General features: G+C 43.0%; 1 protein-coding gene across 1 annotated transcript; it reads right to left on the bottom strand.

Annotated features, from left to right (window-relative positions):
- Positions 1-2,522: 2,522 nt before the first annotated feature.
- On the bottom strand, positions 2,523-24,544 carry inpp4aa (inositol polyphosphate-4-phosphatase type I Aa). Its single transcript, XM_080477993.1, has 24 exons — positions 24,441-24,544; positions 17,720-17,968; positions 17,565-17,609; positions 15,678-15,796; positions 15,464-15,580; positions 15,234-15,313; positions 14,972-15,089; positions 14,249-14,339; positions 13,987-14,134; positions 13,113-13,243; positions 12,436-12,540; positions 12,221-12,329; positions 12,110-12,127; positions 11,830-12,007; positions 10,852-11,133; positions 10,627-10,768; positions 10,293-10,325; positions 9,844-10,016; positions 9,634-9,757; positions 9,279-9,546; positions 9,060-9,157; positions 8,084-8,196; positions 4,744-4,898; positions 2,523-4,660 (listed from the first exon to the last, which is right to left on the bottom strand). The coding sequence occupies exons 2-24, from the start codon at positions 17,817-17,819 to the stop codon at positions 4,528-4,530; spliced, it is 2,880 nt and encodes a 959-aa protein (XP_080334119.1). The 5' UTR covers positions 17,820-17,968; positions 24,441-24,544; the 3' UTR covers positions 2,523-4,527.
- Between the last annotated feature and the right edge of the window lie 196 nt (positions 24,545-24,740).

Here is a 24,740-nt window from a genome sequence, read left to right as displayed (position 1 = left end):
GAACGATTAGCAACCCCATGTGACACAGCGAGGACAGGCGCTGCCTGTTTCCATACAGGTACTTGACCACACTGAGGTTCCTCACAACCGGACCAATCCAGGGGATGGAGGCCGACAAATTGGGGCAAATGGAAACTGCATGTGTGCAAAATGTCACACAGGTCTGGACATGTTTCCAACATGTGGTTCACTGTTTACTCTGTCTATTGACCTGATTCCACTCCACCCACTTTCAACTCTCCGTTCTTCCGCATTTTGTCTTGAGCATTTCCGGTTACCAATAAATGACATTGTGGTGGACAGAAGGCCAGTGTTTATATCTCTATAAAACTACTATTAAACATAACAAACAACGCTGCTACCAGGATATTAAAGTGGGAACATGAAAACTGAGCCGGGACGGCATCATGTTGCCTCATCCTTCCTTAATTTTGATCTGAGAGGACGACATGAGAAAGTGGACTGTGGTAATGTCCGATGACGTCTTTGTCCTGTCATTAGCGGCTCACGGAGCAGCTGGGATAAACTTTGGGAGCACTGATGTGTACCAGTATCTACACAGTGGAAAGGTGGGCTGCGTGCCGTCACCCAGAGACGGAGAATTCACCTTTTGAAAGCAGACGTGAGTCCCAGCCGCTCAGCTAGCGCTAGCCACCATGCTAACCAGTCAACCATAAGCCGTCATCTATGAAGCAGCATTTTAACTTTACGGCTTGTGTCAAATATACTTAATATCTTATGTTTTTGTGTCAAATACACTTAATAATCCTTCAAAATGTGTAAAATATAATTTGAAATCCAATCCTTCTAAACAATAATGCTGAAAAAAATTGTCGTGGATTCGTGTTTTCCGTAGACGAGTTGTCCGAGCAACCCACACACCGGACGACCCCCGCCATCCCTGCAGATTTACGATGAATCAGAGAGCGGTGTGACACGAAGACGTGTCACTCAATCAATGAAGATTTAATTTCAAGAAGTCCAGTTAAATCACTGCAAAATTGAGTTTATCACTCCGTTGGATTATTTTAACTTGAATTCTTCGATGTAATCTGCCATGTTGGGTTCACTGTTAGAGACAATAGGATTGCATCCTCCCATGTGTGTTTCCCTCCATTTCCCTCCTTGTTGGTTTCACTGATACTCAGACAATAGCCTGTTGACATGTAAACAAGTACCTACTGCATTCTGGGAAACAGGAACAGGCCTTGGAATGGATGAGTCGAGGACAGGAGTCCACTATGATTGGCTGGAGTGGTCAAGGGTCACAGGGAGGACCCGGGAAGGGAAGTCCGCCTCTCTGATTCAAAAGTCAATGTTTGTGTAAAATCTATCTCTCTTCCTTCACCGTAAGTGTTGGCAGAGCACGGCCGTCCTGTACAAGCTGAACACGTGGTAAGAATGTTTTTGTTTAAAAAGATAATTGTGTTAATTCTTAACTATCTCAGATCGGTTGTTCTTGAACCAGCCACAGTTTAGGAACATGCAGAATCTAGAGAAAATAGATATTAAGTTATATCTAACAACTCTAAGCGTCACTATTTAAGGTTGGAGTTGTTTTTTTTTTTTGAGTAACAATATCGAGTGATATTGTTCTTTCTTTCGAAAACAATCTATGGCCATGGCTTCACTTCCGGATGCTTTCTCAAAGGTAAACACGTGCTTATGTCTGAAAATATAAAAGATAAGGTGCATTTAAAGGAGAAACACTCAGATTTAAACAATCCCACTGCACTTCAGACGCTTAATCCACAGATGTGAATATTTAAAGGTTAATCACAACCTTAATGTAGTTACTGTAATTAAGTTAATTACAGTTGGATGCAGTTGTAGTTTGTTTTGGAATCAATATATGATATGAAAAGAGAATCTTTTTTCTTTTTAATATGAATAAAAAGGACAAACTAGACCTTTCTATAACAGGACTGTCAAACACATTTTAGTTCAGGGGCCACATACTGTGTCGCTCAATTTCACCTTTCGTGAGCTGAAAATACAGCTATAATATACCTCAAATGTAAAAGTTTTTCTTTGTTGTGGCACAGAGTATATATATGATACCTGGTGAAAATGTCTAGTTTTTCGCAAAACTAAATAATTTCTGCTATAAATGACAACAATCTCAATTTTAATTGAACCTTCTGAGGTAAAATACAGTGAAACATAAAACAAAAAACAAAACAATAAAACTATAGCTGTTGCATTTGCAGTTAACAAGGGAAGGGACATATTTTTGACTTTATTTCCAAAGGTCTAAACATTTCTGAGGTTGTGGTGAAAGATGTGGCCATTTCTGATCATTACTTTTTTTTTTATTTTACAGCAAAGGATGTCATGAGGAGGGAAGAGATAGAAGCCGTCTCTGTTTGCACTGTTGTTCTTGGTGATGTACATCATGCTCCTGTTTGAGTGAGAGCATAATGCAGGATGACTCCAAACGTTCTGGATCCAGACTTGGAGAGGAGAAAAAAAATATATTGCTCAATCCACCAATAACTGATTTAATTCAGTGAGGCACCAATGTGGAATCAAGAAGCCTTTATTCATCAACCAGATTCACTTCAAACCCCTGTGAGGGTGACACCCGTTCAAACTGTGTGCATTTACAACAGATCAGGATACGGTCATAACTTACTCAGTAACGATGGATAAAACTATACCAGCATTTTGCAGCACCACTCATATTAACATAAATACTTTAAGCAAAATAACATTTGTAAAATAAAATCCCCTCTGTAAGCTTTGTACATTAAGGTACACTGGAGTTCGGAGCTTTAAAAACCAAAACAAAAGAGCAGAAGAGTCGATGAGCAGAACAATAATGCAATATGCATTATTCCACTTCAGTCTGAAACCCTGGAGCAAGGTTTCATGAGTACTTGCATGGTTCACAGTCGTAATATTATCAGGCAGGAGTTAAGTTTCTTTTTTTTTCATCTTCATGCAGCATAAATTAATTAGATGTTTTGATCAAACTGCATCATTTAACTGTGGAACTGGGAACACACACACACTTAAAATGAATAAAAGCTGAAGTCTGATGGGCTAATAAATCAATGCTTTGCTGCATATCATCCTGCAGAAATGCATTTAATAGCTCTCGATATGTTAGAATTACAGAATAATGTCACACAGAAAGATTTCCAATCCCAGTGATGCGTTCAGTATTGCATCCGGTAAACCTCAGAAACCTTTGCAATACAAATGTGCAAGAAGAGATATAATAATTCAAGAACTGTGCTTGTTGAAAGAGCAATAAGATATTGAATGTGTGTGTGACTGAGAAGAGACGGTGGGGACAGACAGCTCACCAGTCAGAAGGACTAAAATAGATTAGGTCTCGTCCAGCGGTGGAGCTTAGGTCCAGAGAAGAATCTCAAACAGAAGAAGACATGCTTTGATAAAGCTGACTGATCGTCTACCGTGTTCATTTTCAAGCAACAAAGTGCCGTGCAGTTTAAGCAGATCAATTTGAGCAATGTTCAAGCAGCCTCATTTGGTAATATAGGCCAGAAAATAGTAAAGTTTGAACTCATTGTGTTTGGTATTGAATTCAAGCAGAGGTGTCCAAACTACGGCCCAGGAACAAACTCTGGTTCACAGTTAAATCTTAATAGTCGTCTAGCAAAGTGCTAAGTTTTAAAGAAACATGGCCCACATATGAATCTATTACACATCTGAGGTTTGACACTGATTCAGCTGCTTCTCACCAACACGTGGTCTATTAAAGAAAAACATTGCTGCTGGTGAATGAGTGATATTTCCCAGTTGAAGAAGTTTGGACACCCCTGCCTGACAGTGAGCTGGTGTTGGTAGTTCTGTATGTTTTCTTCAAGCGTTACCAAAAGACCCCCCAAAAGAATTGTATCGCCGCCCCTACTGTTGCTTTCCGACATAAAAAACTGCTCCTAAATATGTTTCACTTTGTTTTAACGCAGTACAGAACAACAAACGTCACTGACATGGAGATGAGTTCCGTGAGGGATAGTTTAAGTAAGATTTTTACAGCAACCCTTAACTTGCCTCAACATAAACCACAGTGGTTGCACTGATGGCGACGGACACATGGTCAATGTAGCTCGTTCATGTGTTTTCAGTCGGTGCCGTGTGGCGCGTGTGATTAAGCTACATAAGGCTTTCAACACACAGACGATATCGTGGGTGAAAAACTGTTTGTACGTCGAATGTTTTTTCAAAGGAAGTTCAATTTAGTTGGATTCGTGGCGACTGTTCGCTTTCTGACGCTACAAGTGCTCCAACAGCCGCCACCGTCTGCACACCGGCTACAGCGTCACACAGAAAGACGTGTGTTGGCCGTGAAGTGTTTGTGATTGTAGTGTGACTGAGAGGAGACAGACATTGAGTTACTATAAAACTATCTACAGTAGCACAGGGCACTTGAACATGAATCATCTTAACAGTGACTAAGCACAAAACAAAGGGCTGTTCTTTCAGTTCGTGTTGGTACATCTTCCAGCGTCGTTTTCCCGCTCAGTCTTTTGGTTTTTTCCCGGCAGCAGTTCCCACTTAGGTCTCTAGTTTCTCGTACGTTCCTTCTGGGGGGCGATACTGTTTGGGGAAGGCCTTGAGCTGGAGGCCGTTAAAGGCGTATTTGCGACATCCGATATTCTTCATGGTGTTTTCTCTCCTGCAGCCCTCGCTGTGGAGAAACACAGATTATTGAGAAATACTGCGCAAGCTATTGTGATGTGCTTGTGATGATGTCCTGAGGCAGCGACGGACCTGCGCATGCAGTCCAGGGCCTGGTAGAAGACCTGTGGAGCCAGAGCGTGCTCCTGCTGCAGGATCTGACACTGCTCCAGGGTCAGAGACATGGCCGTGCGGTCCTTAGCGCTCTTACAGCTGGTGAAGCGCACTCCATTCAGACGGCGACATGCCTGGGGGATTTCAGGGAAGTGAGGAAAACAGATTTGGTATTTAAGAACAATATGGCACCGAGATGGCAGGACACTGGACAACAACACTGTACAATCAACATTTGCCTCCATAAATGTCAAAACAAAGAGAATAATCTTTTCTCCACATAGTTAGTTTAAAGAACTGTAGATATTAAGAGCAGTTATATTCATAATAAAGATAAAATAATGAAGCACACAATACACTCAGTAACAATCTTGAGGAGGAGAAAAACAGATTTAAAAACACGTTAACTTCTAGCTCACGTTACCCAGATGGTAGTCATATTATGGGATGCGTTCAATACATATTTCATGGTAAACATTGTAAATGGACTTCACTTATACAGCGCCTTACATACGTAGTTCATCACATTCACCCATTCACTCTGTTGGGGCAGAAGATTCCATTGAACTCTTCCAAGACGTTTCTCCCCCGAAGGAAAACACCAGCGACAATGGATAGTCCATAAAACAGCAGGGGAGCGAGCCAGACCCCGGAAGTGGCCGATGAGGATGCTTGAATCCGACCCGAACACCACAGGGGTCCAAAACTGAAGTTGGTGAGACTCACTTTCTACCAACTCTCTCTGCTTTTCAATCTGACCATCGATGGAGAGACATCTCTTTCCCTCCTCAGGATGGTATTAGAGAGCACCAAGCAGAAACAAAGAGATAGAATCAACACCAGCCCGCTGGACGAGCAGGACCCAGTTCGGAATACATCTTCTGTTTCCTCTATTTTTGCCTTTTTGGGGGATTCTGGAGACCAAAGCCAGCGTCTCCTCTTCTCCTCTCCTCCTTCAACTGCCTTGCTGTCCACTGCTGCAGCTGGAGCCAGGCCTCTGAATTCAGGCCGCTGAATTCAGACCCGGTAACAATCAGTTACCACCGCCTCCCAGAACCAACAGAACCACGGACGGTGCTTTTCAGCACCAAACCAGGGAGGGTGAGAGCTTTTGTCTGGGCAGAGAATAGTTAGGATGATGTTCTGTTAACCTGCAATGTGTGTTTCAATGTGCCGCTGATAAGGCCGCAGCATCTCATATGTTTGTGTAGGCGCGTTCACGCGCACCAACCAAGTCCAGGACTCTGGTTTTCCACCTCAGAACCAGAGGTCCGAGTGAGCTCCAGGCCCACTGGGAGCTCTGTGTGGAGGAACCAGGGTTCAGAACCGAGCCGCGCAGAATTCTCTTTCTTTCTCTTGTCTTCATCCTTCTACTAATCCTGATCTGCTGGGGATCTGCCTGTCATCCCCCGCAGCTACGACCCCCCTTTCTTCACTAACCTGGATCTCCTCGCAGCCCTGCTCTCCTCTTATCTGATCAAGATAAGCTCACATCTGCATGTTAGCTGCTGCAGAGCAGATCTGCCTTGATCACAAGAGTCCTAACTGCAGGACCCGACCTCCACTTAGGACTCAGGTGCTCAGAACCGGGCCAACGGAATCGCCTGTTCGTTACGCCCTCGGTAGACTAACTCGCTCCGAGACCGCCCTCGCACATGCGCGCTCGACGGACGTCTTGTTTATCTGGCCGCTAAGCAACCGCCGCGTCCCCAGAAAGAGCGAGTCAAACGCCTCAAGTGGTCGCGTGGGTCATCGCAATCCCTCTTGACATCCACCGTGTGGACACATCAGGGTATTGCGCTCTCCCTCTGCGCGCCGCCGCACACCCCTAGTGGTCGTCACAGTCACCGCATTGACCCGCCGACGTCTGCCTCCACCTGGTGGACGTTCGAGGTCATTACACCCCTCACATTGACCCGAGGACGTCTGCCTCCACCTGGTGGACGTTCGAGGTCATTACACCCCTCGTCACTCCAGACCACGCACGCACGCACGCACGCACGCACGCACGCACGCACGCACACACACACACACACACACACACACACACACACACACACACACACACACACACACACACACACACACACACACACACACACACACACACACACACACACACTCTTTGTACATAGTGTTTGCTGTTTAATAGATTAGATCTCCGTGTTAGATGTCGTTTGCTATTTGAATGTCTTGATTTATGAGATGATTTCCGAATTATTTATGAATTAATAAATTTTTATTAATAAACGCCTGTTAGCTGAATTGTACGCTTCTTGGTGATTATTGTGTATTTATTGTTGACAATTCACTGGTTTGTAACAGTCTGTGCTCGGATCTCACACCTTCCATTCTATTTAAGATTGTTATATTTTATGCAGAAATAATAACTAACTTAAATAAACTTTTTACAAACGAGACTGATATTTTGGTGTTAGCTATTTCCAGTTTATCTGGTGGTGCCCCGATTTATTATTAATACATAAATAAGAAATTTATGCAAATTAAAAAAAAAAATTATTAATTAATTTTTGATAATTTATTCATTTTTTTTTGTTTTTAAAGTAATTATTCAATTACTTTAGGAGTTGTTAATGAGTAAATGACCGTTTACTTCCATTAATAATTTAAATTTTTCATAAATTACTTCCAGTGATTTATTACTTTCAGTAATCTATTACTTACAGTAATTTAATGCTAATAACCAACCATAAATCCCAACAACTCACACATTCACACACCAATGGAGGCTGCAGCCATGGAAGACGCTGTCAATCCAATGGGAGCAGTTTGGGGTTCAGTGTCTTGCCCAAGGACACTTCGGCATGTGGACGGGTGGAGATGGGAATCTAACCAGCAACCTTCCGATTGGGAGACGACTGCTCTTGCAGCTGAGCCATGCCGGTTGGTAGATCTGACTATGGTTTGAAATGGCAGAAAATTCCATCATGCAGTTTTTTTATATTTATTTTGACACTCTAAATCAAGAGAGGAATCTATTTGTTCATGAAGAAGAAGGGTTAAATTAATGTTTTCAGACACAACATCTCTCATGTCTTACTAGAAGGTGCTGAATGTCTTCCTACACCTTTATTTCTCTGCACGATATCGACAGAGGGATATAAAGTCCAGTTTTCACATTGTGGGTTAGGGTTAGGGCTCTGCTCAGTTACGCTTCAGCCCATAAATAGACAGAGATGGGGATTGATCTGCCAACCTTGGAATTGAAGGACAACCTGCCCGACCACCTGACTCACAGCAATAGTATTACATAACATTTTTCTGGTTGATGTGGAGACGACAGGCTGAAGCGCCATACCTCTGCTGCTTGCCACAGGATCTCCACGTTCTTGCTTTTCTTGGCCGTCACATTCTGGTTGAGAAGTTTGAGCAGGTCCGGCACGCTGGTCGTGCTGTGGCTGCGAGGCAGGCCTAGAGGGAACGGGAGGGCAACAAATAGCAATGAAAATGTCCATATTGTCACATGGACCTAAACTTCACCGCCGTATTTTGGTCCTGCACAAAAATACAGCATTTCAGGGAGAAAGTACACACGCGTGAAACTTTTACACAGAATCTGTCTAGTTTATGTCTGAGAAGATCCATTCAGGGAGGGGACTGACCACTGAGAAAAATAAATGTGAGCCGAAGTAAATTGAACTTAATCGATTGTGTGAAATCAACAATAACAATTCAAGTTAGTTTCTTTATACAAATATATCTCGTGTTGAAGTAAAAGATATTTGTTCACAATACAAGACACTGTGGTTGTTTTTCTCAGAACATAAATAATGTAATTTGAGCCAATCTTTTTCAATTCATCCACACAACAAAAAAAAGGAATTGTTATCTTTACTGTGTTTCAAAACTAAAAACACAACAATACCCATAAGCCATCAGCATTCCCAAGCACCACAGCCGGATAGAATGAAGACATACTGAAGTTCAATTTACTTTGTGTAAAATAATAAGTGAGTAGTTTAAACAAAGAACAATCTTGCTTGATCAACTTCAATAAATTATGCCAAAAATAAAGTAAATCTAGTAGAAAATTTAGATTCCATGAAAAACTATTTGACAATAGAGGACATTCATTATGGAGAAACTCAAATACAAACTACGAAACTGGGACAAATTGCTCATTTACATGTAGAGAAAAACAACAACAACAACAAATAAATGACACTCCAATGCAATTTAAGATTATAAAATAACTTATTTACTCCACAGGTGTGTGTGTGTGTGTGTGTGTGTGTGTGTGTGTGTGTGCGTGTGTGTGTGTGAGAGAGACTCACAGTCCTCTGGCAGGACTTCTTTAAACATGTCGAAGTATGAGCTGAGGCGAGTCATGCTCTCCATGTTGATGACTTCCTGCAGCGATGTGTCTCCGAACCTGGACGCAAGCGAGACGGAACATTTCAGCTGTCACCATGACGACCACTGTCTATCTGTGACACCATGTAAGCCACAACTACAGTCATTCTGTCTTCATTCAGTTCTTTGCAGGGACTCACTTCTCAGCCAGCGTCTGCTGCTCGTTGATTCCCACGTTGAACAGGACGGGCTGCACTCGCAGCAGCATCCCGTTCTGGATCTCTCGCGGCAGCGTGTCAAACATGGACCCGGGCATCGGCACCCTGACGTTAAAGCCGCTCCTGTTCCCGGTGATCACCGGCAGCATGTCCGGGCTGAAACCCGAGTTGGCCTGGGTAACTTTGAAGGTGACGTTTCTCAGGTCCAGCACGCCGACGCTCATATCCTCCAACATGGCCAACTCCTCCCCTGGAAGGAACCAGAACACAAACACAGGGTTTCATGCCAACATATTACTTTTTCATCACAAAATATATGATTGTTCGTGCGAGTTACCATAGGTGCTGAGCAGGCCCTCGTACTGCACCAGCAGGCCGATGGTGTGCAGCTGTCGGAGGAAGCCGGAGTCACAGAGGCTGTTCCTCAGCTTGAGAACGAAGCCACAGATCAGAGCAGTCAGCTGCAAACAAAGCACAACATGTGACTACAGTCAGGAACCAGGGCTCACGCTACACAGACAACATCAGCTGATGTGGGCGCACAGACCGTCTGACAGAAGACGACGTCGCGTCGATACTGCAGCGTGAGGCTCATGGCGATGGTGGGAGCGCTGTCCTGCATCAGCAGGAACACCATGGCTTTCTTGGCTTTGTCGCTCATCAGGGAGACGCAGTCAGTCAGAGTGGAGAGGAGCGGATACAGAGCGTCGCTCCATTCTCCTGCACACACACACACACACACACACACACACACACACACACACACACACACACACACACACACACACACACACACACACACACACACACACACACACACACACACACACACACACACACACACACACACACACGACACAGTTAAAAGTACATTCTCAATAACAACTTAACAACTATTAACTTTCTTTCGAAAACTAAAAAAATGACACAAAAACAAACATTTTCTATTGTTATATATAATCATTTCATTTATTATATATGTATTACTGGTCTTACCTGGGGACGTCTTCTCCACCTCTGGGCTGTTGTCTACGAGTAAGAGAAAGCAAAAGATGTTTAGATACACATATAGTTGCACATCGACTTTCAGTTCAACCAGATTTTTAACACTGAAACAGTTAATATGTTAGGAAAGAAGCAACAACTGTGACGGACATGTGATGATGGTAAAGCCCTGACTTATCCAGTTAGTTATCCAGAAAGTCATTATTAATACGGATATCTGCTGACAGCAACACATTACTTTGCTGATCGTTGTACTCAAAGTGGGATCAGTTTCCACATGATTGTGTAAACACTCTAGACAAAGAGTCCTGCTGTGGTCGTGTACCTTTCTTATTCGGATCCTCGTTGGCAAGAAGGAAAACATCCTCGGAGCTGCTGTCGCTCTGCAGTTTGTCTCTGTGCAGAAGCCTGTCCACTCTCTGGATCACACACTCCAGGCTTTTATCTACGTTCAGCCAAACCTTCTCCTGCACACACACACACATCTGTATATTCAGAAAAAGAGACATGAAATAAAAATGGGGAGATGTTTTTTTCTTTTTAATCTTACCCACTCTTCCTCGTGCAGATCCACCTGCAGCGAGGTGCGCTTGTTTTTACTCCCTTCGCTGCCCTCCATCGGCGCTGCATGGCGGGAGGGCGAAGTGGCAGCCCGAGACGGTGAGGTGGGGTGACGGGAGGGGGAGCGGGACGGCGAGCGGGAGGAAGGTGAGAGGGAGGAGGAGGACGGGGACGGGGTGCTCCGCTGGGAAAACTCCGGGCGGGCGGCCGCCAGGGCGAGGATTGCTGAGGACAACAGCTTGGAGTCGCACACGGTCACCAGCTGACGAGTCTGTGGGACGAGAGGTGAAAAACATGGAAGAGTTTTAGTTTTATTAAGACGTTCTGCCGAAGGTTAAAGTGACCTCCACTTTGTTTCTGTGCTCCACTTTGCTGCACCTTAACCTCGATCACAACTCTGATCAGACTCTGCTCCATCGGGGAGGCAGCGGTTTCTCATTCATTTCTGATCAAGTATTTATTTCGTCGTCACATCCTTTTCTCTAAGAATTTTATCTTCAGGAATGAGAAAATGAAGTAAATTGTGAGGTCGAGGGATTAATAGAAGAGCAAGAAAAGCAAAAGATTGTAGCTGTAAGATTGAACAAACTACTGGACTGAAGAAGAAATCATTTTTGAAGAAGGATGTTTGCAGAGGAGCATTTGTAAGCAGGAATCATGATAAATAAGAATAAATTAATTTACAAAATGACCTTTGCTTTGATAAAACCATATTGCATTACATTATGCAACGTAAACATAATAAAGACATTACAATTATAGAATAAGCTCTATAATGCAAAAACATTCAGATGAGGGAATTTAGAAAAAAGAGTTTTAAAAAGATTGCTTTGTTCATTTTCTATAATAGTGAAGCAAGATGGTGACTTTTAACCCCCAGCAGTAAAAATAAATTAGTAGAAGAAGAGATACGTCAACCATCCAAATCTCTTTCACAGTGCAAACTGAATAAAACGAAGGCCTGTACCTTCTCTGTCAGGATGGTGAGAGTCCTCTCCAGAGCGTTGGCTGAGCGGTCCTTGGCGGCTCGGGACAGACGCTCAGCGTAATAACACACTTGTGTCTTCAGAGTGTTGATTTGTCCGATCAGCTCCTTTGCTTTCACAACATCCTGAGGCTGGTATGGCATCGGTTTAGAGCCAGAGCTGCATGTGAGCATGGATGAAGGACAACATTTCAAATGAGAGGAGAACCCAGTGTGCCGTACATACTCATGTGTAACATTCCAGTCACATTATATAGCTTACCTCTCATCCTCATATGTGCTGATTGAGTGAAGGCAAAACAAAAAAAAAAAAGGTTAATAACAAATAAAGCTGCAACCCAAACCACATGAAGCCTGCTTCGGACAAACTCACTGTTTCCTGGCTTCTTCCAGCTTGTGCAGCAGTCTTCGCAGGCCGCAGCCTTTAAAGCCTTGGTGATGTGCTGCCGGAGCGCCAATAGTCACGACGTCGTATGTCCGGTCTGAAAGATGGAGATCAGCGAGAAAGAGGGCGAGAAGATGTTAAACCAACAGGTTTGTTTGAGGTTAGAAAAATAAATGATAAATATGTGCCGACATAAAACCCACCATAACCGGACTCTCCCTGTACTCTCATCCTCTGGATATGCAGGTTTGTGGGGATAAACTCCAACTTTCTCTCAGCTTTCAAGGTGCTTGACTTAAACGAAGGACCTAGGTGTAAAGAAAAGAGGAAATGCACTAAGTTTTTTCTTATATTTGTTTTAAATTGATGTATGTTATGTAAATGTGTGTTTTTTGTTGTTGTTGTTTTTTCAAGAAACAATTGTTTATAACTTTGGCAATGCATGTGGAGGAGCAAACTACATTAGATACGATTAATTAAATTATCCTTTAACGTTTCCACACAAAGAAACAAACAGAATCTTGTGCGACACCAGAAAATGTACACTGCATCTGAAACATACTCTGACATATCTAAGCACATTAGAGGATAACTATCTCAGAATATACAAAATAAATATACAATGAACATATAAAAAAGACCTGTAAAGTAAAAAAAAAAACATTTTATGAAAAGAGAGAAAGGGAACATCAATGTTTACATGTTTAAACATCAACTTGAGATCTGGAGTTCGTCCTTAAACACTGACGGAGAACAAAAAATGATTCCAAAGGCATTTTTTTCTAAAATAAACATGTTCTTCATGCTGTAGTTTATCTAAATTGTCAACGGGAGAAGAGAGACATACTGCCACCAGCTGTTCCACATTGTCATAGCTGACCTTTGTACTCGTGCAGGTCACTTATGGTCTCCTGGTAGGTGAGGATGATGGTCTGGTACTGGGTGATAATCTGCCTCCTGAGGTTCTCCCAACATGGAGACAGCTCGCCGAGCTCCTCCAGCTCACACACCCTGTGGGTGAAGACACATGCAGCAATGATCCGGGCATCCAGCTGATGTGCAGATGATCTCACAGCTTGTGTTCTGTGCAGCTCATTTCTTTGCAACGAGCGCGACAGCTGAGCGCTTACAACTCCTCGAATTAAGGGCGCCACAAGCAGCCATTAGGAAAACAGCGGGGAGTCGTAATGACGATGTCTCCAAATGCAGAACCAGCAATAGAATACTTTCTGACATTTTTGTGCAGAAAAACACATTTGAGAGTTTGAGGTTTGCGAGAGAATTTAATTCTATTTTAGCTCCAAACAGTCAGGCTCCAGTGCTGGCTTACTGGAGGTTCCTAGGTTTTGTTAAAGTCAAATGGGACTTTCAGTTATCAGGCCGCTCTCGTGTGCAAACGGCTCCCAGTTTCCATTAGATAGGCAAACACGGTCCCTACTTTTTAAAGGTTAAGCTCAAAACCTTTCTTTTTTATAAAGTTTACAGTCAGGGCTGGTTCAGGAACATTTCCTAGTGAAGCTGCTTTGGGTTTGGAGGCCGCCACCTCTGAGTCTTTCCTTTTTTTACTGTCGCCTCTGTTTGTTTATAATCAATCGTTGGGTTTTTCCTCATTAAAAGCAACTTGAGATGACTGTATTGTTATTAGTGCTACATAAACAAATTTAATTGTTAGAGCATGAGAAGTTAAAGCATTTTTACATCATGACAGGAGTGGATTAAGTGCATGAAAAAAAACTAGGTTTCCTAGTTGTTACCTCACAGCGTCCTCCTCCAATAGCAGCTTGACAAACTGTCGAGGAATATGCAGGGAGAGCACGCTCTCTGCCATCTGCTCCAGGATACGCAGGTGGTTGCCATCCGTAGTGGGAAAACGATACGTCCGCGACATGACGCCTCCGAACACTGCGGCGATGAAAAGGACATACGATCAGTAAACTGAGGCACTAAACATGTGGCCTGTTTCTACATCTTGTCATGGCTAACTGAAATAGTTACTGTGGATGGAAACTTGCTCACCAGACTTCAGTAGAGGATCTTTGCATAAAGATGAAGACTTGGATTTAATGCTCACGGATCCAGTCAGGCTTTCATCGACGGGGAGGACCATCTGAGGCAAACACACAAAATGTATTCCTAAAGAAATCTTTGTGATAATTACATGTCCGACTTCCTTCTTCAAATATCAGAAACAAAAGAAAACCAAAGAAATGGGTAATTGTCAGGCAAGACAATTAAGTTTGAAACCTTATACAGCAAAAATATTTCACTGGTATTTCCAACACAAGGATTTAATACGGCCAGTAAGTATGTTTTGTAAATAAACTTTGAGAAACATGACAGATATAAGTGAAGTGTGGGAACTCAGAGATACTTCAGCTTTCACTTAAAAAAGAAAATAGACTTGGTAACTAAAATAGCTGTGGATCACTAATATTATCACTGAAACAGCATGGCTAATCAATTCATCATCATTTCAAATCACATTAAGATAAGAAGTTTACTTTTTGTAGAAACACAGTCCAATTGCTGAGCTCATGATGGGATGAGTTTGCATGTATTTCCTGTGGGAACTTTGGCTTTTTACCACAATGAAAACACAAATGTTTTATCTCAGGTTAATTTGTTATGATAAACTGGGTGCATGTGAGATTACCTGTGTCAGCTGGGACCGCTCTAAAATACAGAAAAGATGTATGTATGGATAATATAAGCTGAGAAATGTTTCTCCTCTTGACTCACTCTTCCATTAACTGTGTCTCCTCTCTGTAACCTTGCAACAGGTGCTCTCTGCTCGCGCTTCTCTTCTATTTGCCAGGCGATGACTGTGATGTTGCCCACACGCTCGTTCTCTGCTGACCTGACAAACAACGACATCAAGACGGGTCAACGTCCCTGCAGCCAGAATTACCATGAAATTGATGCCATTGTGTTGCTGACAGAGGGAAAAAAGACCCTAACAAAAAACAGACAGATTGTGCACAGCTGCATGTAGGCCTGGTACCTGAGGGTCAGGTGCAGCCTGTGGTGTTTGTCCTGCAGCAGCTCCTTCACAGAAAACATGGCCGAACCCAGCATGTACATCTGTGATATACAAACACAATCAAAGAGTTTAGAGGATCCACCCCCCATATACAAACAGATTTTTAAGGTTTTGCTAAATAAAATGTTATTTATTTCCTGATCTAAACACAGCTGAGTGAAGTAAATTCATAAGAAAAGTACAGAACTGACCGTGCCCTGAGAGCGGTCCTTCACATCGTAGACGGAGAGCTTGACTTGAGTCTGCTGAGTGACCAGAGAGTCCTGGAAGAACGCGATGCTGCTCAAAAAGATTGGGTTACTGGTGCCCTGCAGGCAGAGAGACACCGAACCAAGGAGAGGTGAGTCTGTGGCATCAGTGGCAGCTGAAAAGAAGCAGTCAGTTGGAAGATGATGAACCACAAACCTCTATGATCTCAGTCTGAGAGTGTTTGGTCCAGAAGGCCTGGGGCGGAGTGGTACAGCTGACCGCCACAAAGCTGGTGGGCTTACGCTCCAGAGCCGGAGTGACCAGCTCGCTGCAGGCTGCAGCAACGTAAACACAGGAGATTACAAACTGACGGATTTAATGGTGGGATGCTCAGTAATCCTTGGGCACGGGAGGAATGTAATGCAGTATTCCTGAGATGTTAGCACTCAGTTATTAAGTACCGGTAATGCAGAACAGAAATACAATAACATCATCAGTCTGTCCCTTTTGTAGTCCTCTGCTAGTGTCACATCATGCTGAGTCTGGTCCTTTAGAGAGCTGCTGGTTCAAATCCCAGCTGTGGCAGTGATGGTATCTAGAGTAACAACTAGAAAAGTCGACAATGAAAGGTGCAATGACTTGCTGTGTTCACTGTGGGAAGAAGGAGCAGTGGTCAAGTCTCTTTCTATCCTTGTCTTACAACAGTTAGATGATAATATCAAGAATCCCTGATTGTCAGATCTCGTCTGTTCACCCATATTTCCCTGGGTTCATGTCCAGCCTTCCTCGGGACCTGGACTTGGACAAAGTGGTAAAGAAGAGGGATGAAAAGTGTTTCTTGCACATTCATTCCTCACTCTTGTTTCAGGAGTCTCCAGGAATCCTGTGTGCTGATTACAGTTTTCCCACCTTGTGCCCGCCCGTGTCTCACTGTTTCACTCCTTCTGGTACGTAAGTGTTCATAAGCTCTTTTTTATTTTGTCTGATTCGGTTTTATCATAGTCAGTTTGACTGCATGGCACCCTTTTTATCTATGAACTGCTTGTGGGTCGAGTCGTGAGCAGAACTTAATGTCTGCTACAAGGTCTGTTAAAGAACAGAAATACAACAATTCTGACAATTAAAATTGACCTCATTAAGACGAATGGATCAGGTTTATGTGTGGTGTGAGGGGAAGCAGCAGGACTAAACCCTAAAACACGAGAACCAGGCTTCTGGTTGCACCCAGAAACTCCAATATCAACTATATGAGTTAAGTGACACAGCCAGAGAAGGCAGGTTAGGAGGGTTTGGAAAGGTCCTGAGGAAAGACAGTGGAGGATTGGTTACAGTCCAGGAGGGAGGAGATCTATTGTGGTGACCTCTAAAAAGTACAGTCAGACCTCTAAAAGGAACAGTCAGAAAACAAAGGTGATATCTATTTCATCTCTATGCTTCCTCATCAGGTTCTTTCGCTGCTGAATGTTTCATTATGTTCAATGACGAGATGTGGGCTGCAGGCTGCTCCGAGAGGATTTATTCCTGAAAACAACCTGCTGCAGATTAATAATTGAAGTTAAAGGGGAGCAGACTGAACAGCACGCGAGGGCCTTCAGATCAAAACAATGAATTGCTGTAAAAGATGCTCGGGAGTTGGGTGACGATTGTCTGAGTCACTCCGAACGAGCAAAAGCTTTTTCAGTGGAAGATTTGGAAACAGCAGCAGCGCAGTAGAACAGGAGGTTGCGTGGGATCAACAAATCACTATTTCTGTTTTGAGGTTTTTCAAACATCAAATGTAGGTTTCTTTCAACAAAGCAACTGAATCTTTCCTGTCCCTGACCTCCCTTACAATTTATTTTGATAGAAAATGTGTACGGCTGTCCATCTTTTTGACTAATTAAAACACAGCTGACTTTAATCATAAGAGAGGAAGAGGTCACATGTTTAACACTACAGCTCATTGTTGAACAAACAATGGGAAGAAATTAACATTTTATAAGGTGAATGAATTAAGCTTGGCAATAAAATATCTTTAGAAGAACACGCTAAGTATCAGACGATTGATTAAAAAAGTATAAATACTCAGCTTTGTATATATGACTATAATATTTCTCAACGTACCCACACTAAATTCCAGCACCGGCTCATCCGGATCCTGACTGTTGCCTGTTAGATAGAAGAGAAAGATGCGGTGATGCTTTTTTCCCTTCTTGAAATCCGGCTGTTTCATCATCAATGAAGCGAATGGGTTGCCATGGCAGCAGTTCCTTAGTTACCTGAAAGAGCCAGGCCCATCATCTCAGCTGAGAGATCAAACGTGTTGGCCCGGTAGACCGACCAGGGCCGGTGGCGGGGGCTGCGCTCCTTCCCGGACATGGCGGGAGCACGTCGGGGCTGAGGATGTGGATCGAAGAGCCTGAAGAGCAGAACGACGCGGAACGTCCAATATGTCCCGTCGCGTCTGAAACGTGTTTGTCTTCCTTTGTGGGTTGAGCTAAGCAGTCACATGCATGTCAGTGATAAACCTGCAGAAGAAAAAAAAGAAAGTTGTGATTATTTATCCTCACAGATTCCAGCTGGGATCCACAATATCTGAATGCTGCGTGTGATTAGTCACTTGGGCTGCTGATGCTTGCTGCACACTCCTCATGCTGGATGCTTAAAATTAACAGCATAGAAGAGGTTTTGTGGCGCTACAAAGATTCCCCCCCCCCCCCCCCCCCCCCATGTAAATGTGCTAATTATAGGCAGCGGGAAACATCTCTGAGATGAAAAGTGAGACTTTTCACACAGCTGCAGGCTATCAAACACTGACTCAATCTACATGTTTAATCTCTGGGTGCTATTTGAGGTTGTCAGGTGTTTCTTGAAAGACTTCAGATGAGTTCAAGGTGGACTAATGACAAAACGCACCGCAACGATAATTGATCATAAAGATCAAACAGTGACAGCCGCTGGATACAGGCGACTAAAACAGTCAATCTGATCAGTAGAGGGAAACTTTCCTGCAAGTTTTCTACAGATCTATGCTCTATTACATCTGTTAATAAGCAGAATCTCCACAGAAAGCCTTTTATCCAGCCAGTCACTAAAACGCTGTGTGCCGGAGCAGCGAAACAACAAAAACATGCAGGAAGAGGACGCGGACCCTTCAGGAGCTGACGGCACAACACTGATGGAGTTAAAAGAAGCAACTCCACAAAAAATGGTTTGAATGTGACTGTTGTGAAGGTGATTCCCTCTGATCACAACACCTGACCTCATCAAGAAAACAAAACGTTTTACTATTTTGTTGTGTTTCCTTTTCAGGACTCAAGCGTGAATTCATACTGAGGAGAACAGAGACTGAAGGTCACAGTTTATAATGAAACAAGGCTCACCATCAGTTATAAACGCTAAGAAATAAACCTGTTTAATATGATACATTCTGAAATGTGTTTTCTGATTGTTTATGGGACCAGAAAACTTTTGACTCGATTTTATTATAAATTTAGTTGATAAATGTCACATTTCTCCATTCACCATTTCAAAGAGGTTCTCGTGTGCATGAATCTAAAGAAAACAAGCTTATGGTTAATTTGGTTGAAGTTCTAATAATGAACTGAATAGTTTTAAGCATTTTGTGCATTTCTAGTGTAAAAGAAACAGCAAAAACATATTATCTCATGAAACATTATAATATAAAATACCTTTTCTATAGATTTATAGTGAATCAAGCAAAAACAAATAAACAAAAAAACTATTGAAATATTTCATTTTAAGTGTAATGAATCTAAAATATATTGAAACGTCACTGGATAGTTTTTTGAGATGCTCCAATGTGTAAAAATCTCAACATTTAAGTTGTTGCTCATTTTCAACTTCTGTCTTTAAGACTCATATTAAGTGCACATAAAACAAAAGTGATTATCTTTACTAAATCCTGAGACAACCTGGGTTCCCTCGTAGGCTCCCCCACTGCTGAACCTTCATTTATGAAACAATTATTTATACCGCTGCAAATAAATCACTTTACGATCAAACCCAACATTCAGTTGTGCTGTTTGGACTTCCTATCCGCCTCCATCCCCACAACAGATTCTGCTCCGTCTGCCTGCAAAAATTCAAAAATCTCTAAAATTACAGGAATTTATCACCTTTAACAATTTTACAACTCGTGTTACAAACTCTTAATCGTGGAGTGTTTAGATGTTTTTTGTATAACACCTTCACCGTGTTTGTTCTCGTGTTCTTTTAGTGTGTGTACGTGGTCTTTCTTTCCCTCCTCAGGATCCCCTGTTACCTCCATCACTTCATTCTCCCCCATCGGACTATACAACATCACCCATCCACAGGACACCGGGACTTTCTCTCTGTTTTTGTTTCTTTATCTATAATATCTTCTCTGATGTGTCTGTTTATGATCTGTTCTTTGAATGCCGCCATTCTGGCCTGAGCTTGCTTGTAAAAGAGATCATTTAATCTGCTTTTAGTTCACAGGCCATGTTTTCTTATCTAACATTGGAGACAATAAAATGATAAAAGTTAAGATGATCTTTGGGTGTTAAGGATTTGTGGACTAAATCTTAATTCATTTAAAAAAAAGTAACTAGTAATGAGCAAAACCCTGAGTGAAGTGTCACAAATCAGCTCAAGTGTAACATGAAACCACAGAAACCCTGTAGCCTGAGCGCATTAAGATGTACCGCTCTAAAACAAACTGTCCGATCAACTGTGTGAACACTTCCATGCTTGTGCTCGAATCACTTGAGCCTAATAACTATAATTACCCCACAGGGCCAGTCAGAGGAGGAAGACAAGGGGGCAGATAAAGAGAAAGTCACGGCACATCGTGTTATTATCCAGCGAACGCAGCACCGAGCAGAGCGGGAGCAGCGAGCTGAAGCTGTGCCAAGTGGGCCAGCTCAGGAGAAACATTTACAACCTCCTGTCAATTAGTCTCTGATGTCCTCAGTCCCCCTGTCAGCTCTTTTCACACAAGCAGCAACAAACAAGATGAAGTTAATGATGAAGCCTCTCCTCTTTTATTCTCTTAATCGCCAACTCTTTTGATGAAATAGGTTAGTTAACGTTACCAAAAACCAAAAACATTCACGCCAGTGCACCATCACTCTAAAAGCGATCAGAAGCGGCGGGTTTCTGAGAGGTTTCTATTTCAGACTATTTTGGAAACAAGAGAGAAAGGCTCAGTGTGAGGTTCACCGCTGCGGAAATAAAGCTAATCTGTTGCTATAAAAGGAGCTTTCCTTCCGCTCTCTTCTATTTTCATTTTCTTCTTCTGGCTGCCAAGTTCTCCTCGCTTTAGAATTTCTATTAGTGTCCATTCAAAGTGGACAGACAAACGGGTTCATAGAACAGCAAACCAGGAATCAGATTCATATACGCTTTTGAGGGGGGTTCAAATGTTAAACAACAGCTACGAAATTCAAAAACTCTCATGTAGATGTAGTTGTTGGAGCAGCAAAGCATCAGTTTGGTGCAGGAAAACACACCATCGTGCACAAAAGACATGTGAAATATTAAAAGGATGCAGTTGAAACTGCAGCAATGCATAAATCTTTAGAGGTCCTGTGGAACGTAAGACTCAGATAATATTAATGCCGAGTTCCTGTGTGACACAACACGTCTCTGCTTCGCCCGGCATCATTACGCTAACTGTCATTTCCTCACACCTGGAAAAAGTGACTATCTGCAGCGACTATCTGTGTTCGGCTGCTTGTCAGACGCAAACGCTGACAAACGAGGGGCAAACGTGAGTGAGTATACCGCAGTGCATTCATGCGCGAGGACTTCTGAACCGGAGGTCTATTTTTACACACGAATCCCTTCTGACGTCACGCAGCACGAGCGTGGAAAAAAAGAAAAAAAGAAAAAAGAAAAAGGTCTCCCAGTGACACACAAACTCGTCTTGCACGTTCGCACACACAATCCAGAGAGCGCGATGCTCGTTGCCGGTTTTTAATCTCCGTGTTGACACCGTCACGTGAGACCAGAAACAGATGACAGTTGCTGCTCTGCCTCATTAGGCCGTGTGGGAGTCATCGTCAGTGGGAGTAGTCTTTATAACGTGCTGTGAGCTGCACTGCCTGCAGCACAGAGGGATCTAATGCAAAACCACAGGCAGCAACAAGTCTTCTTCATTAAATCTATGCGACAGCCATCGGCCACAGGAGCCCGACGAAGAGAGAAATAACTCCTCAGGGGAATTTCTAACCAACATATTGAACAGTTCAAGAATAACAGTAATAATATTTGCCTTCTTTCAGGCAATGATCACAGATAACGTTTTTTCAAATGTTTCTATTAGATGTGATTTTCTGAATATATCAGAGGCTGTAACTAAGAATCCTCCTGTCTGTGATCCTGCCTCATTACATGAGGCACCTAGAGTTTGACGGGTTGTACAAAGCAGACGCAGGAAGCATTGACACTAAAAATGATCTGGTTATATAGCAGGAATTATTAAGCTGGAATTAATGTTTTTGTCTGATAATTAGACAAACTCCAACTCTAAACATACTGAGATTGTGTTTGCATGACTTTCAATGAAGTGGGACTCCATCCATCGCAGCACTGCAGTGTCACTCCCACAGTCTTCCTGACGTCTTTAAGAGGTTATGCATTTCCCTGCGACTGCGCCATCTTCCCCACACTGTCAGAATCACTTCACTGTCAAATATGCCGATACAACTTCTGATCCGATGATCTTTCTATCAGGAGTCGGCTCTGCTCCACGGCCTTTAAAAGTCAACGCAGATTTTCACGTGTAGATCCTTTAGGTCCTCTGATGCTTGTTGGTATTTTGCTGGCAAAACAGTTTAATAAACGACTGAATCGTCATGTGACTAATTTGCGGTTGATGAATCAGTTACTTTGGAAAGCCTCTGGTTGCTACTGCAGAAACCGGAAACTGTAAAAATACGACATTATACTGAATGAAAGCTCAATGTGACGTCTCCCAAGGCTTCCTCTTTGAGAATTCAAAGTAAATAAATGTGTTTTGTTGATATATATTAACACAAAAAGCAGATCTTTTAACTTTTAAGGTGTTTTGACAACAAAGATAAGCACATTTATTCACTGCTGACATCATGAATTAATAAATTCAATGTAACTAATCATGATTTTCATTCTAAAGAACTCAATCTGGTGCATTTTAGATGACAAACACAAAAGTTCAGTATCCAATTTTTTTACCCCCCTTATTTAGCAGATACCAGCAAAACTTTGACTCAGCAGTTGCTGAGTCACACCTGATATGAATCCAAAACTGTGTCGTCCTGATTGAAAGATGTCATTAATAAGTAATAGTTTTCAAAGCAGATACAATTTCAGTTTATTGATTTAATGGCTGAACTCATTTCTGTGTTCGGCTGTAAATCTTAACACTGACAAAGTGCTCATAATTAAGATGTTAAACCCTGAGCAGATCCACAGCTGCTCCCCCACAAATGACCTCTGACCCCAATCACTCCATAGGGACCAATGAACCCTGGTTTGTTTTTGATAGCCTGGAGGAATTAGGAGTGTCTATGCAGTGTGTAGGAGAGAGGGGATTCTGGTGGTAGTGACTCCTGTGGGACGGTCTGGAAAGTAAATGACCCAGATTGTCGGGGCAGGCGGTTCACAGCTGGATCCCTGCAGACGCTGTCAGCTCCGGCTGCACTGAGGCGCCTCCCTTTCAGCTCCGACATCCTCCTCTTTAGCTCACCTCCTGCCCATCCTATTAAATCTATCACAGACGCCTCATGTCCCCCTTCTTCCGCTCAGTCATCTCTTTTTTCCTCCCTTCAGCCAATTCACATCCCCGTGTCCCCCTGTAACCCCGATGTTCTTATCCATTACACTGTACTGATTCAGATTCAGTCCAAAGATGACCCGTGCCGACCTGCTGTCCTTCCAGTCTGATCTACAGTCGTCGGTCGTTTGTCGTAAGCATGGCCTCATGGGACGAACTGTGAACCCAGCACATCCTCAGGCACTGAGCCACAGCCGCTCTCTGATCAAAGGGGGATGCGGATGTGCAAATGAGTTCGTCCTCCAATAAAAAAAGGCTGTAAAGCTCTTATAGAAAGAAGAAAGGCTGGAAAGACGACAGTGTTATGGTGAATTTAAGTGGTATCCAGAGGGACATGCAGCCTCATAAAACAGTGCAGATATGAAGATAAGGATAGAAATTACAAGCTTCATTGAATTTCCTCCTCAAACACACACGACTGAAAATAAACACAAGAAACAGACACACGGATTAGACGTTTGTGAAATACAAAACAACTCAATTTGGTATGAAAGGTCAGAAAACATTGAATCAACAGATCAGATCTAATCCTTTGGAACATCGGGGAGGATTAAAAGTGTCACGCGTTACTTCAAACATCCAGTAATGGAAGCCATGCGTATATAAGATGAAAATGGAAAAATGCAACGTATTCTTCATGGTCCCACATCAACATCATCATCATCATCATCATCATCATCCTCATCACCTCCAGCATCATCGTCATCATCAGTGTTCTGGCCCTCTGGAAATCTGCATACACATTCAGTCTGTTTACCAGGCAGGCTGCATGGAGATGAACTGAGACCTATTTGCATGACAGTGTGGGACAGTGACATGATCACTGTGTGTCAATGTGCGGATGTACGTTGATGCACTTGCACAATAACAAATATTGCGTCATTGTTTGTGCTGTGGATGCTGTGGATGCTGTGGATGCTGCGGCTCGAACACTCCGTCCAGTTTCATTCAGTCTGTCTGTGCGGCTCAAATACACCACACAAAAACAACAACAAAACCCCCCCCCCCAAAAAACCTGACAACACACAAATATCAATAAAAACGCTACCCAGATATCTGACACCTTACAGTGGCTGGAATCACGTCCAATTTAGATCCTGCTGCGATGCGTTTCGCTTTCATTGCAGGTAAACGCCCTTAAAACAAAGCTTGAAATCCGCGAGAAGTCAGTGGGATAAAATTAGATTTGAGACTCATACCGTTAAGAGGAAAGCGAAGGTTTCTTTTCATCCTGCTTGCATCGACGACGTCTGCAGTTAAGACTCGCCCCGACTCCCTCTGACACATCCAGGCGGAATAATACAGAACCTCCTCCGGCCGCAGCGCGTTCTCCGGCCGCCGGGGGGCGCTGTAGGTCTGCTGTGCAACAGGGAGAACTCACGATGAAGTCATGTCCACACCCGCCGAGGACTGAAGAACAGAGACACCCAGTGGAGGGATCGAGGAAGACGAGAATAACAAACACAAACCAACTCCCTTGTAAATAAATCTATTTTATA

This window comes from Lipophrys pholis, assembly GCF_963383615.2.
Source record: "Lipophrys pholis genome assembly, chromosome: 13".
NCBI lineage: Eukaryota > Metazoa > Chordata > Actinopteri > Blenniiformes > Blenniidae > Lipophrys > Lipophrys pholis.
This window is presented reverse-complemented; position numbering and strand designations above follow the sequence as displayed.

What these genes read in the sequence shown, in the direction of transcription:
- inpp4aa (XM_080477993.1), bottom strand. Translation starts at nt 17,819, where the DNA reads ATGTCCGGGAAGGAGCGCAGCCCCCGCCACCGGCCCTGGTCGGTCTAC. An exon ending in TGACCTGCACGAGTACAAAG is followed by an intron (nt 12,541 to 13,112) that starts GTCAGCTATGAC and finishes CTTTACACCTAG; the next exon opens with GTCCTTCGTTTAAGTCAAGC. An exon ending in CAGCAGACGCTGGCTGAGAA is followed by an intron (nt 9,158 to 9,278) that starts GTGAGTCCCTGC and finishes GCTTGCGTCCAG; the next exon opens with GTTCGGAGACACATCGCTGC.